Below are 13,035 nucleotides of genomic sequence, written 5' to 3' on the forward strand. Positions count from 1 at the left end.
TTCTCTTAGAATAGAACTAATTTTAATTTAGTATAATATTCTTTTATTAATGTATATAAATAACTTACTAAATGCCACTGTAAGATGAAGAATACAGGACACAAAATCTCCAAATCTTAGTGTTCCATCTTTTCTCATATAACGTAATGCCAGTAAGGATAATGTTTCCACATTTAATTGAAATCCTACATTTATGTTAATGAAACTGTTAAGAATTAACAACAAAAAAATATCAAATCATAAGAATTCTTACCAATATCAATTAAAGCATCTTTTAATTTTTCTGCTCTTAATATACCCGATGTTCCTTTTGTGTGATTTCCAAAAGTATTCTGTGAAAATAAAACAGTTTATCTTCATTAATATAATATTAAAAAAAAAATACCCAAACCAACACACCCTATAATTGTAAAATTTGCAGAAAATTATTAATATCATCGGGAAAAAGAAACTGCGCATCACAACAAATAATTGTGATATAGTAAACAAAGAACATAACATTTACATAAACAAACACTTGTCACCTTATAATAGAAATCTCTTCTATAGAACTAGACTGTTGAAAAAGCAAAGAAAAATAATAAACACATGGACTAGTGGAGGTAATATATACATAAAAAAAAGACATTAATTCTTTACCAATCTGCATACAATCTTTACAACAAATTGTCAGCTTATACCCAAGATGGAAGAACTTTTAGAACATAACGAGATACAGCCCTTTCTTTGTAAAATCTGCTATGTTTTTTACTGCAATGTCAGAAGCTTAAACAAAAAATTTTCAGAAATTACAAATATTATACAAGACTGTAGTTGTAATTTCAGCATACTAGCATTGACTGAAACCTGGACAAATGAAAGCAACCCTCCACTAAAGATGCACAATTACCAAGGAGAGAAAATTGAAAGATCACCAGGTGAACACGGCAGTATCGTCCTATACATTAACAAGATTCTAAACTATGAACTAATATCAACTTTAACTTTTACGGAAAATTATATAGATATTTTAACAATAACTTATAATAAATATATGTTGGTGACTACATACCGCTCTCTGGCAACAAATTCCAATAGGCTTTTGACATACTACAGACGATAATCTCATATAAAACCAATAGCAAATATAGAGATCACAAATTCATAATTATTTGAGACCTTAACATTGATTTGCTTAAAGAATATTCGATTAGTGCCAATGAATTAACTTTTGTTTAACTGAAAATCTAACAATTTTAGCAAACTTATCACAGCCCACTAAGTACGGCAATCAAACTCACTTGTTATTAGACATAGGGCTAACTAACGTAAGTGAAGCTAAATTTTCAATCCACCAGTATTTAGTCCGATGAAGAAACAGTAAATTTGTATAAAATTCTGTGCACAGCTCAGAAAAACTGTTACAGAGACTCTGGAAATAACTTGGCAAGTATTTAGTAAACAATCTTAATCAGATGCAGGTTTTTAGTGAAAAGTAATGTGAAGATCATGTGTATTGTTTTCTTTGATATCAAGGGTGTTATGAACAAAGAATTTGTCTCAGTAGTCCAAACCATCAACTTCCATTGCTACTGTGATGTTTTGTGGCAATTGTGTGAGATCCCGGACAGGTCTGAACTGTCACGAATTTTGTGAATTTTATGTTTTAAACAGCAAAAGAAAAATGTTAGAAGTTAGACACAGAGAATTTGTTTATATTAGAAATGTGATGCAGTGTTGTAAATCTTAGAAGGAATGTCATCCTATGATTGACCATCTCCAGTTGGGAGATCAAATTCAGCTTTGAGTTTGACCTCTCCCATGCTCTGGGTTGGAGTCCTGTTACATTTAGTAATGAGAGACCGGCCGCTCGGAAAGCATGGATGAGGGAGATCAACTAATTGAAATTGCTAATCGAAAGACTGAGATTAATATAATCCCCGATCATCAAGGACACAATGCACTTGGTTAGTCAAGACTCAGTCAGTCAACACGCTAAGCGCAGATCCTCTGGACTGTGAATATCTATCTGGACCTTGTGTTGATGTATGTACAAAAAGTGAAATCGACATTGCTAGTCTCTGATTGCACTATCCTCTCCTTCCTGACAACTCTGAACTCCAGCAAAACTCCTGCCTGTCATCCTCAAGAATACTGTCCCAGGGCTGCCATCATCATCTATTTTTAATCATTCCCTGGAGAAGACTACAATCTCTAACTGGATATTGTACCACATGGATTATCTACGGACTATTTAGACTATCATCTGAAGGAATCTTTCTGCAGAATCTATAAGCATCCTTTCAGTCTTAATAAATGGTTGATTATAAAGACATGTCATCTATGTCTCCATGACCACCAGACATATGGAAAAGACAGACCATTTTTGATGCAAAGTTAATAGATTCCCTGTAAGTTGGCAAAACTCACATTGGTGTCAGAGAAGTGGGATTTTAAGTCCCCAATCTCCACCAGGGTCAGCAAACTCACAATTGTATGAAAATGTAAGAAGGTAATGCCAGAACCTCTGGCACAATAACAAGTTCCTGCTTCACCACAACAATGCTCCAGCTCACTCAGCACTGAACACACAAATGTTTTTAGCCAAAAACATTTAGTTGTTCAATGGCTGGGAACTAAACATGAAGGCTATCATGCCAACCTTCTTACTTACTAGATTTGGTCTCCAGCAATTTCTTTTTGTTCCCAAAAATTAAAATTAATTGAAAAGGTGTTTTGACACAATTGAGGATTTTCAGAGGGAATTGCAGGTGATGCTGAATCTAATAATATAAATGACTTTCAGGGAGTATTCAAATCATGGAAGAAATGCTGGAATTGTGAATGGACAAGGGGATTACTTCAAGACTGATGGCAAGCAATAAGAACTAAAATAAGTTTTCAAGTTTCAAGTTTTAGAACATTAGTCCAGAATATTTTGGATACCACCTCATAAATTACATTTGCTGATATTAACTATCTTCAAAAATTTAAATGAATATTTTGAATTGATAAGAATTAACAACTGAACATCGATGTCACTGAAAATATTTATAGTTTGATATCAATAGATGTTAAGATTATTATTTTGTAATATGATTCTGATACATGCAAATTATTTTGGCTCCCAATTGTCATTGGATGATATTAAGTGGTAAATACATTTTAAATGTTAAATGTTGTCAAATTGAACAAATTATTTAAAAATTTTAAGCTTGAAATAATTGTGTTTATAGAGTTTTAGATATAATAAGTGGTAAACTAATGAATAGTTTCATCTTTACAGCTTGTGAAACTCTCAGTAAAAGTCATAAATTTTATTTTGTTTAATAACTGAAATTTTTTCATATATCCATAAGCTCTTAAATACAGTAGTTACTTAATTTTGCATCATGATATATATGTTTGTTAATATGGAATAGTAAGAGCTGTTTCTCTTAATTTAAGTTAATATAACTGTCTCAAATAATAGTGATATTCTTTACTAGGCAATACAATTGATCTCCCTATAACACTTGATAATTCCATTTTATATGAGTTCCATGTTGTATGAGTCACTTAGATTTTACAAATACGTGAGCTGTTCACAGTCTGGCACACATATTTGTAAAATCTAAGTGACTCATACAACATGGAATTCATATAAAATGGAATTATCAACAATGTTATAGGGGGGGTCAACTGTATTAATCATTTTAATTATTACACAATTTCAGTTGTAAATTCAATACTTACAATTGCCATCTATTGAAAAAGAAATTAAAAATTATTATTTTATATATTGATCTATTTCAAAATTGTTATAAAAATATTTAATATTTTTTATACCTGCCACATTTTTAAACTGCACATTAAATTCTTATAATCACTAAATTTTAATCTTCCGTTTCCTGTTGACTGGATTATGTTAAGATTAATAAATGATAGTATATGAATTAAATGTAGTTTCAAAGTATGTTTTTTTTTAACAGAAACTATATTAATATAACATTAAGTAATATTTTAAACATTTCCATTAATAAAAATAAACATAAATTATGTAAAACAATGAAAATGTGTTTGTATTGAATTCAATAATGTCCTGAGTGACCATAATTAAAGTATCTCTTTTCAACACTTTCTATTAAAATTACAAATTCATCATCTTCAGTTCAATTATGATTTCATTTCTTAATTGTAAAGTTTCATGTGTTTCTTTGTATTCTTTGGTAATTTTGTTATATCAATGGTTAATAGAACCATTTAAAACATTTATAAATTAACAGATACTGATTATAAAATAAAACCTGTTTAAAATGGAAACACACCTGAATTGGAAAAGTAGAAGTTTTTGATTACAAAGAACATAAATTTTTGCTTTATTCAGGTTAAGTTATGATTCCATCTATGACAATGGAGTACTTAGGAAATAAGTAGTATTGATTAATTAATTCTTAACTATTTTAATTCAATAATTACTTAATATAAGATATAAATTTATACTAGTTATGTTATGCAAATGTATAATTGTCTTAACTTTATACAAAAATTTTTAAATTTATTATTACATCTTTACTTGTGGGTCTGTCTAAACTCATAATCAGTTTGAAAGAAGACCATCTTACTACCTATAAAACAATGCCAGATGACTGCGTGGTTAAGATGTCTGCCTTCCACTTCAGGGATCCAAAAACAAATCTGGATGGGTTGAAAATTCTAGAAATTTTTTGGGAATTGTGTCAAATTTGACTCTGGGTATTTTTGCAAATCTCAACATTTTCAGACTCCTTGAACCCAAAACAGTCAAAATAGAGTCAATACCTAATTACAAATAATGTTAGGTTCCTTCAGGGATAAGATCACAGAATAACTTAGTCTCTATTATTGCAATGCGATGACAATTTCCAACAGCAGAATGACACCAATTATTGGTATTCAAATTATTTATTTGCTGTTGTGTGAGCTCAAAAAGATTGAATACCTAGAACAAGTTCTTGGAAACACACGTGAAAACTTTTTAGGATGAAATATTTCTCAATTTTTGCATTCAAATTCTTCCATCTTGGAATCATTTTGGATTAAACCTAGTAATAAAATGTTCTTACATATGTAATAAAAGTTATTTTACTATAAAAATAAATGTAACTGTATAACATTTATTTTGTGTAGTTAAAAAAAAATTCTGAAACACATTCAAAACAGAAAAAAATATTTGGTATCATATGACCTCAGTTTAAACAGGTTTTATTATATGTAATCTAAAATTTTCTGAATTGTGCATTAAAAATTCTGCAATCAAATTGGCTGAATTTTTCAAGACAATTATTACTTATTTTACCAGTTATGGATTGAATTTCTGTTTGGGAAATTCATTATAAATATAAAGGTCTACAGTATTGTTTTTAATCATAAATAATTTTACCAAATTAAAAAATACCTCATCTCTTATTATAATTCACCTTTATATAATAAAATTTAGACATATGTAAAAAAAAATGATTATTAATATAATTTTTAAAAAATTTAAAGGATACATCTAAGGCTAAAACAACTTGTCTGCATACTTCCAATGTTGCACAACTTTTTACATAATCTGAAATAGAATATGCTTATTGATTTATAAATATGCAAAAGATTTTTGTTAAAATTATTGTCAGATTATTACACAGGGTAATTCTTATAAAATACCTTACATATTTTGTTATAATTTATACTTTTGTAATATGATAAAAGAGATTATTTTATTTTATAATGTTTTGCCTATACCTTAAAACCTTAGCTAAAGGCCACCCTTGCATATAAGCAAAAGTTGTAATGGAATATTGACTTTTTCATGGATAAGCCACTCCTTTATGTAGGCTACTACCTATAGCCAAGGTTTTATGTATGATTCTAAATAAAAACCAATAGGAAAAGAACAGCATCAGGGATAACATTATTTATTTAAATCTCACTGTGCTATGTACTAGAGTTAATTGAATGGATTGGGTGCAAAATGTGATATGCCACATAAAGAAGAATATAAATATAGTTTTTTTGAAATTTGAATATTTGTATTCGATCTTGTGGAACGAAATCTTCCAATTGTCTGTTTTCAACCTGATGATGGCCTATGGAATAGGTCGAAAACGTTTGTTTTAATTAAACTTTCTCGGCAACGATAAAGGTGTTTGGTTATTAATGAAGAATATAAATGTGATATTTCTTAAATTCTTCTTTGTGGAGCTTATCACCTTTCACACCTAACAAATGCTTTGAAATTATTATTGCTAGTATATCACTTCATTATTACTGATATATTTTACTTCATTTTTCTTTTATATGAAAGTTACAATATTTACCAGTAATCAGTTTTTCATGTATTAGTTGCCCTTGTGAATAGGCAACACATGATGAATTTTATGAATGTAACCTTGCCTGTATTAGGCTGTAGCCTATATCCAAGATTTTATAGTATATTATATTCATTACATATTTCATAGTTAGCCTTTATTCTTATAAATTATAGCATGTCATTTCATAAAGATTTTTCATAACATTGTGAGCAATTTTGACTAAATTATGATAAATGATAGAACATTTTGAAGTGAACAATCACTAACAAAACCTTTTTTAACCAGTAATTGAGCTTTAACGTATTTTCAATTACTGATTAAAAAAGGTTTTGTTTGTGATTGTTTATTTACTCACTCCAGTAGTTTTGGGAAGAAGACTGTTATAGCATTTTGAAGCACATGTAGTACTACAATATTGGAAATTTTTACTCTGGAAATCAACTTTTTATACTACTATGCATATGTAGCAAGAACTATTTCTATTTATAACTATTTATAAGATTTAAACAATTATCACAAATCTAATATAGTCTTACAGAATTTAGATACCATTGTTATGTATCAATATTTTAACTGGTTTTATCAATATTATAAATTCATTAAGCCTACCGCCATGGTAGAAGTTTACCTAGGGTACGTTCATAAAGTCAAATGAGTTAAATTCGAAGGTTTGTCTTTTTTGTAGAATTTAAAATTATATCCAATATTATATTTGTTATGTTTCCCTTTAACAATATAATATTGGAGGTTGTGAAAGTTTCAGAAGAATTTTGGAAAAACTGCACTTCAAGAGATTTTTTTTCATATGTTGGAATTCAACTTTAAGATTTAGATGTCAACAAGAGAATATCTTCAGATATTAATTTGCTATTCACCTCGGATACTCCAGATCCTAAGGACAATGATCTGGAGTGTACTAACATATGGATGTGAGGCATGGACTCTTACGCATGAAATGATGGAAAGAATTAACTCATTTGAAATGTGTTATGAAATGTAAATGTGAAAATGTGTTTGAGAAAGATGCAAAGAATAAGTTGGACGGAGAAAATAACAAATGAGGAAGTTTTGGACAGGCTGGGCTTGAGGAGAAGGTTGCTTATAAATATCCAACAAAGAAAGGTACGATATGCTGGACATTTGGCTAGAGGATCAGGAGGACAACTACTAAAGACAGTGATTGAGGGACTGGTGGAGGGGACAAGACCTAGAGGAAGACCCCGAAAGACTTGGAGAGATAACATCAAAGACTGGACTGGAAAGGATTTAAGAGAAGCCTGGAATAGAGAAACATGGAGAGGAATACTTCATCAAATGCAACCCTCTGTAGAGAGGATGCCACTGGATAGATAGATAGATATTCACCTCGGTTTGCAACCCATAGATGCTGTTTGTACCAATTGCTCATTTTGTCGTAAATTAATTTATAGAAAAGATCACAATTCTGTATCCTTTACACATAACCAATGTAAAATGAACAGTTCATCGTATGACGGAACATTCAAAAGTAAATTTGGAAAAATTTCATGGGGGTTTATATTTTCTTTCATATGGCATTTAATATGTATTGAGTGTTCATTGAGTACTACTAGTTTGGCTGAGGGCATTAGTAAATGCACTGCTGTAGATTGGGCTAATTACATGCACCTTGTTATGATGATTTCTGTAAGTAATTTTCAGAATTGAAAATTGGGGGCTTGGGGAAAATAGTTGAAATAGATGAAAACTGATAAGCAAAAGAAAAAATGAAAAATGGCATATTTTGAAGGTAAATTGTTGGGTTGGAGGAGTATGTCGTCAAGATAACACGTTTTGTGTCAAAGTGAATGATAGATCTCAACTAAGTCTTAACTGGGTAATTTCAAAATATCTTGTGTATAAGTAACAAAAATATATATTTACTTATGGTGTGGTTTTTTATATTTCTTTTAAAAAATCTTCTAAAAAAATTGAAGAGGAGTGCAAGTGAAACAAAATTTTGCACTTAAAATCCATTGTGTAATAAAGACTAACAATTGTAATCTTAAGTAGTTTTTGTCTCTGATAAAATGCAGTTATAGATAAAATACGACAATGGTATTCAGTATTAACCCTTGAAGTTTTTCATTTTTTTGAGAAGATTTTTTAAAAAATTGATTTTTTTAAAGAAATCTGGAAGTATCATATACGCTAAATGGAAAGGGTACAATCATATTGATGACTTAGAAGGCATTGACATTACACATAAGTCCATTACACATAAATATGCTGAAAATTTTGTCGATCCTGTAACCAGTGTGCATACACAAAAAATACAACGTTTGTGGCATTATTTAAAAAATAGAAAAAATTTGCCTATGCATTTTACTGAAGATCTATCAGATTCTTACTTGTATTCTTTTATGTACAAGATGATGTTTAGATGGCAATATTTAAAACCTGGAGAACGTTTTCAATTATTTGCTAAGCATTTGAGTAGGATATATCCCAGTGCTGGACAAACTCCAATTTGGAAAATGCCGGAAAGTGTGCCTTCTGCCCCGAAACAAATACAAAGAAGAAAGAAAAACTTAAAAATAAGAAAGTGGAAATGTCTGTTAGAAGTACTGTTAAATTGTCATTTAAGAGAAAGGATGAAGTTTCTAAACAAATAGATGATTCATGTTCTATGCCAAAAAAAGAAAAAAGGGAAATAAAACTATGGTAAATGTGAGTTGAATATTTATGTTTTTACTACATTTAAGTTAAATAATTGTATTATAAATAAGTGTTTCTATTTATAACATTCGGTGGTTGCCATTGGGACTACATAGGTAAATTTCTACCTATTAAATTAAAATATAAATGAAAAATTGAAATAAATAAATAAATAAAATTTAAAATTCAACTAATCAAACTGGGTATATTTGTAGTGCCTAACATTAAGTAGTATTGGTTGACATCAGGGGCAGACCTACATAGGGACTAATAGGGCTTAAGCCCTGGATCCCCAAGTGTCAAGGGCCCACAAAAATTGAATTATCATCATTAATTTTTAATACTTTTTCATTAACAATGAGCACTTATCGCATAATAAAAAATAGCTAATAGGTTAGGTTTGATAAAAATGGGGCCCCATTGGACTTCAATAAGCCCTAGGCCCTGAAAAACTTAGATCCACTCCTGGTTGACATATCAAAGACTGGATTTAATTATGCAGTTAAGTCATATTGTTGTTAGATATTTTTCAAACAAGCCACATTTTGTTATGTAATATGCTATTATAAATTATATAAATTTATATATAGCAACTACTGAAAGACAAAAAAATAAGACTGATTTTAGATTTTATTTTATGTCTATATTAAAATATTTAAATAAAACAACTGATAAATTGTATTTCAATGTCTCATAACAACAAAATCTATCATAAAAATCAAGAACAACAAAAAAAAAACATTTAACATTAATAACACTTAATGCAATATTTATTGTTTATTTCTTGTATTTCTAGTTAAATTCTTTTATCATTTTACAGTTATTGATGATATAAACTTCCTTGTACAAATGTTTAATTTAGTTTTAAAAATTATAATAAATCATTGAAATAAATAAATTTTTAAAATGGTTTATTTGTTTAAATTAACTTTACTGATTGATATAATAAACTTTTTTGTAAATCTTACCATTAGGTAGACAAGCTTCAAGTAATTCCTGCAGTTCAAATGCATTAACTGTTTTATGCTAAAAAGAAAAATTAATTTTAAATATATCTAATTAATTCTTTAACCACATTAGTTTTTAAATGTGAATTCAATTCTCACTTCATCAGCAAGTTGAAGAAAAATTGCTTCATATGAACAGATCTTGCTGTCAAGTGCCGGAGCCTAAGATTTTATTATTGATAAGAAATGTATTATTTGAAATATTTTTATTTTGTATTTGATTATATTTTGTAATTTTATTATACTTACTTTGATAATTGCTGATTTCAGAGTAGCTGGAGTGCAATCTATTAATCTGAAAAATGTCAATTTTGTAAGTAATGTTTACGTCATATAGTATTATATATTTCACAAAGTAAAGTATTTATATACATAACTTAATTTTAGTTTGAAAAATATGCATATTTATATTCTTTATTGATACACAACACATAAAAACATAAAATTCTTTTTAATTAACTTATGGAATTTTATGACATACAAAAGGTCAATTTTAAGGACATCCCATTTATTATAGTGATAAATACACCTTACTTTTCCAACAGACAATTGTATGTGTTACTAATGTTTTTGGCTTTTTTGAAAAATCCTGCCTCAGAGGTTCTCTTCAACAACCTGAAGCAAGCTTTTCAAAAAAGCTGAAAATGTTTGTAATGCATACAACTGTGTGCTGGAAAAATAAACTAGGTGAGTTTCTCACTACAGTTACATTTATTCGAATTTGGATAACTCAATTCTATTTATTTAAAAAAATGTATATTATTACTAATTTGCTCTCCATTATTTTAAATTACAATATAATTCTCTCAGTTTACATTTGAAATTTGTCCAAATTTTATATGTCTGACAATATGATGTATGTTGATAAAAGATAAAGTTTCTCAAATATAATATTTCCTAATATTACTGATTAAAAAACATTTTCATAATACAGATATGAAATTATTACAGATAAATTTTATTTGTTTTTATTGAATTATTACTCCATTTTATTAAAAACATTACTAACTTTTTAGAATTTTACAAAATGATCTCAACACACACTCCATCAACCTAAAACATCTGAATCTTTTCATCAGTCTGAATGTATTTTGCTCTTATTAAAACCCACCCAATTTTACTTTTAAAATTTACAATCATAACCTTTCCTGTATATCTTCTCTGACAATAAACTCACATATTGACTACTGTGGCTGCACGCCATATTTTAAACTATATGATTTGTATATATATATCTTCACTTCACCTTCGTCTGTCCTATTTGTTTACTCTTCTATAATCTTATCGTCTTCCCATTGACTTTAGTGTGTGGGTGAGCTGAGATGAAAGGAATGAATGGAAGGCTTGTGAGAGGGGACATGAGTGGACTGAGGGGAGGAACGAGGGGGAGATAAGAAGGGGGAGAACGAAGGGAGTGAGTGGAGAGGAAAAACGAGGTCAGACTGGAAGAGAGAGGAGAAGAGAAAGGACCTGTGGACCGGGGAGGAAGGAAGTGGAAAGAGGAGGGCAAAAGGAAAGTATCTCCTGTAGGTTTAGTGCCGTATAGTGAGAGAAGAAAAAGAGAACTTTGGAACGAGAAGAGAAAAAAAGAACTTAATTGAAAGGAACCAGACGGATCACCCTTTTTGGATTAACATCTCCGTGTGAAACTAACAGTGAGTTAATCAACCCCCAGACCGACGAGGAGCGCCCCTTTTGGATTAATATCTCAGTGTGAAACAAGAATTGAGTGAATCATCCCCCCTTGAGCTATGAGAAGCCTCATCCACGAGACCACACACTTCAACCTGCATCATCAAGTTTTGGGTACCCTCTTTCCTTATTCTTTTCTTTCACCTTCTAAATCTTCGAATAAGCCGGCTATATTCAATTAGTTTAGTAATAATAATAGGAACCTAGTATTAAGTAAGATAATTTTAGTTAATCAAATGTCCGGTTTGGGAAAAAGGGACAACTAGAATTGTTGGTATCCTATGAAATCCTGTATTCGAACTAGCGAGTTAATAAACGATTGTATTTTGTATTACATATCTGGATTGTGTGCCTTTATTTAACTCACCGGAATCACACTACATTACTAAGGGACTAGCTGTATGTAGGGGATTCTTGTGGAGAAGCTGTTTACTACACACAATATTTTTCACCAATTTTCAATCTATTATTAATTATTGCCTTCCCATTTGACCTCTGTCTCAAAAAGACAGAAAAGCAAAATAACTACTGAAATTTTCACTATACCTTTAAAATGCAGTCTACTTTTGTCAGTTCTCTAACGTTTTCGGTCTAATTTATAGACCTTCTTCAGGATTGATGTAAAATATTTTAAAAATTTGAACTTTCTCAACGGTAATTCGAACCACGCACGTTCTATAATCTTCAGATATTCGATCGCGCATGTCCATTAGCTCTTTATAATGCCGCCGCTCTCCATGCCGTTGCTATTCTACTTGACTCTCGAAAATTTATATTAAGCCCCTTTTCTCTGTATTTATAAATGTGCCATGCCTCTGCATACTTTAGATGTCGTATATTATCGATCTTTTGTACAATATCCGCCTTGCTCCATTCGATTGTAATCTCTGCAGGATCCGCGATAGCATAATTGGCCAAAGCCGTGATCGGTTGTTTAGATCTTATATTTTTTTCGTGCTCCTTCAATCTTTCTCTTAATGATCTCTTTGTGGCTCCTATATAATATAACTCTTTCTTTAGCCTTTTATCATGCAACGGTATTCTGTACACACCTGGAACTAGCCTCCTGTCTATTGGTGTTTTGTCATTTCTTAGCATTTGGAATATTGTCGTGTTTCTCTTATATGCTATTTTCTTTTTGCTCTCTACTCCTATTTTTCTGTATATGCCACTTAACGGTGCTCTGTATTCCATTACGGTGAACTCCTTTTTTTCTTTCTTATCTTTAGTCTTATTGCATCCTTTTTCCGCTTCTTGTATTAAGGCTTTTACTTTACTTTGCTTAAGTCCTACATCTCTTGCTAATTTTGCAATGTAATCAAGTTCTTTACGTGTGTCATACATCCTGCTACAATGAGTGTATGCTC

At 30.0% G+C, this 13,035-nt stretch overlaps 2 protein-coding genes across 2 annotated transcripts in view; one reads left to right on the forward strand and one right to left on the reverse strand.

Annotated features, from left to right (window-relative positions):
* LOC111634041 (beta-1,4-N-acetylgalactosaminyltransferase bre-4-like) overlaps nt 1-13,035 on the forward strand; it is a 41,890-nt gene that overhangs the window by 25,644 nt on the left and 3,211 nt on the right. The window contains exon 6 of the mRNA XM_023378722.1: nt 10,247-10,289. Coding sequence (XP_023234490.1) covers nt 10,247-10,289 — 43 coding nt within the window. The remainder of the gene's footprint in view (nt 1-10,246; nt 10,290-13,035) is intronic.
* Nucleotides 1-13,035, reverse strand: part of LOC111634040 (calpain-C-like) — a 27,363-nt gene continuing 14,328 nt past the window's right edge. The window contains exons 13-20 of the mRNA XM_023378717.1: nt 10,226-10,271; nt 10,076-10,138; nt 9,938-9,995; nt 5,493-5,551; nt 3,808-3,876; nt 3,715-3,723; nt 254-332; nt 1-185 (exon numbers count right to left, since the gene is read on the reverse strand). Of these exons, the coding sequence (XP_023234485.1) occupies nt 28-185; nt 254-332; nt 3,715-3,723; nt 3,808-3,876; nt 5,493-5,551; nt 9,938-9,995; nt 10,076-10,138; nt 10,226-10,271 (541 nt within the window). The 3' untranslated portion in view covers nt 1-27. The remainder of the gene's footprint in view (nt 186-253; nt 333-3,714; nt 3,724-3,807; nt 3,877-5,492; nt 5,552-9,937; nt 9,996-10,075; nt 10,139-10,225; nt 10,272-13,035) is intronic.

This window comes from Centruroides sculpturatus, unplaced genomic scaffold (genome assembly GCF_000671375.1).
Source record: "Centruroides sculpturatus isolate CEXI.00-Female unplaced genomic scaffold, Cexi_2.0 scaffold887, whole genome shotgun sequence".
NCBI lineage: Eukaryota > Metazoa > Arthropoda > Arachnida > Scorpiones > Buthidae > Centruroides > Centruroides sculpturatus.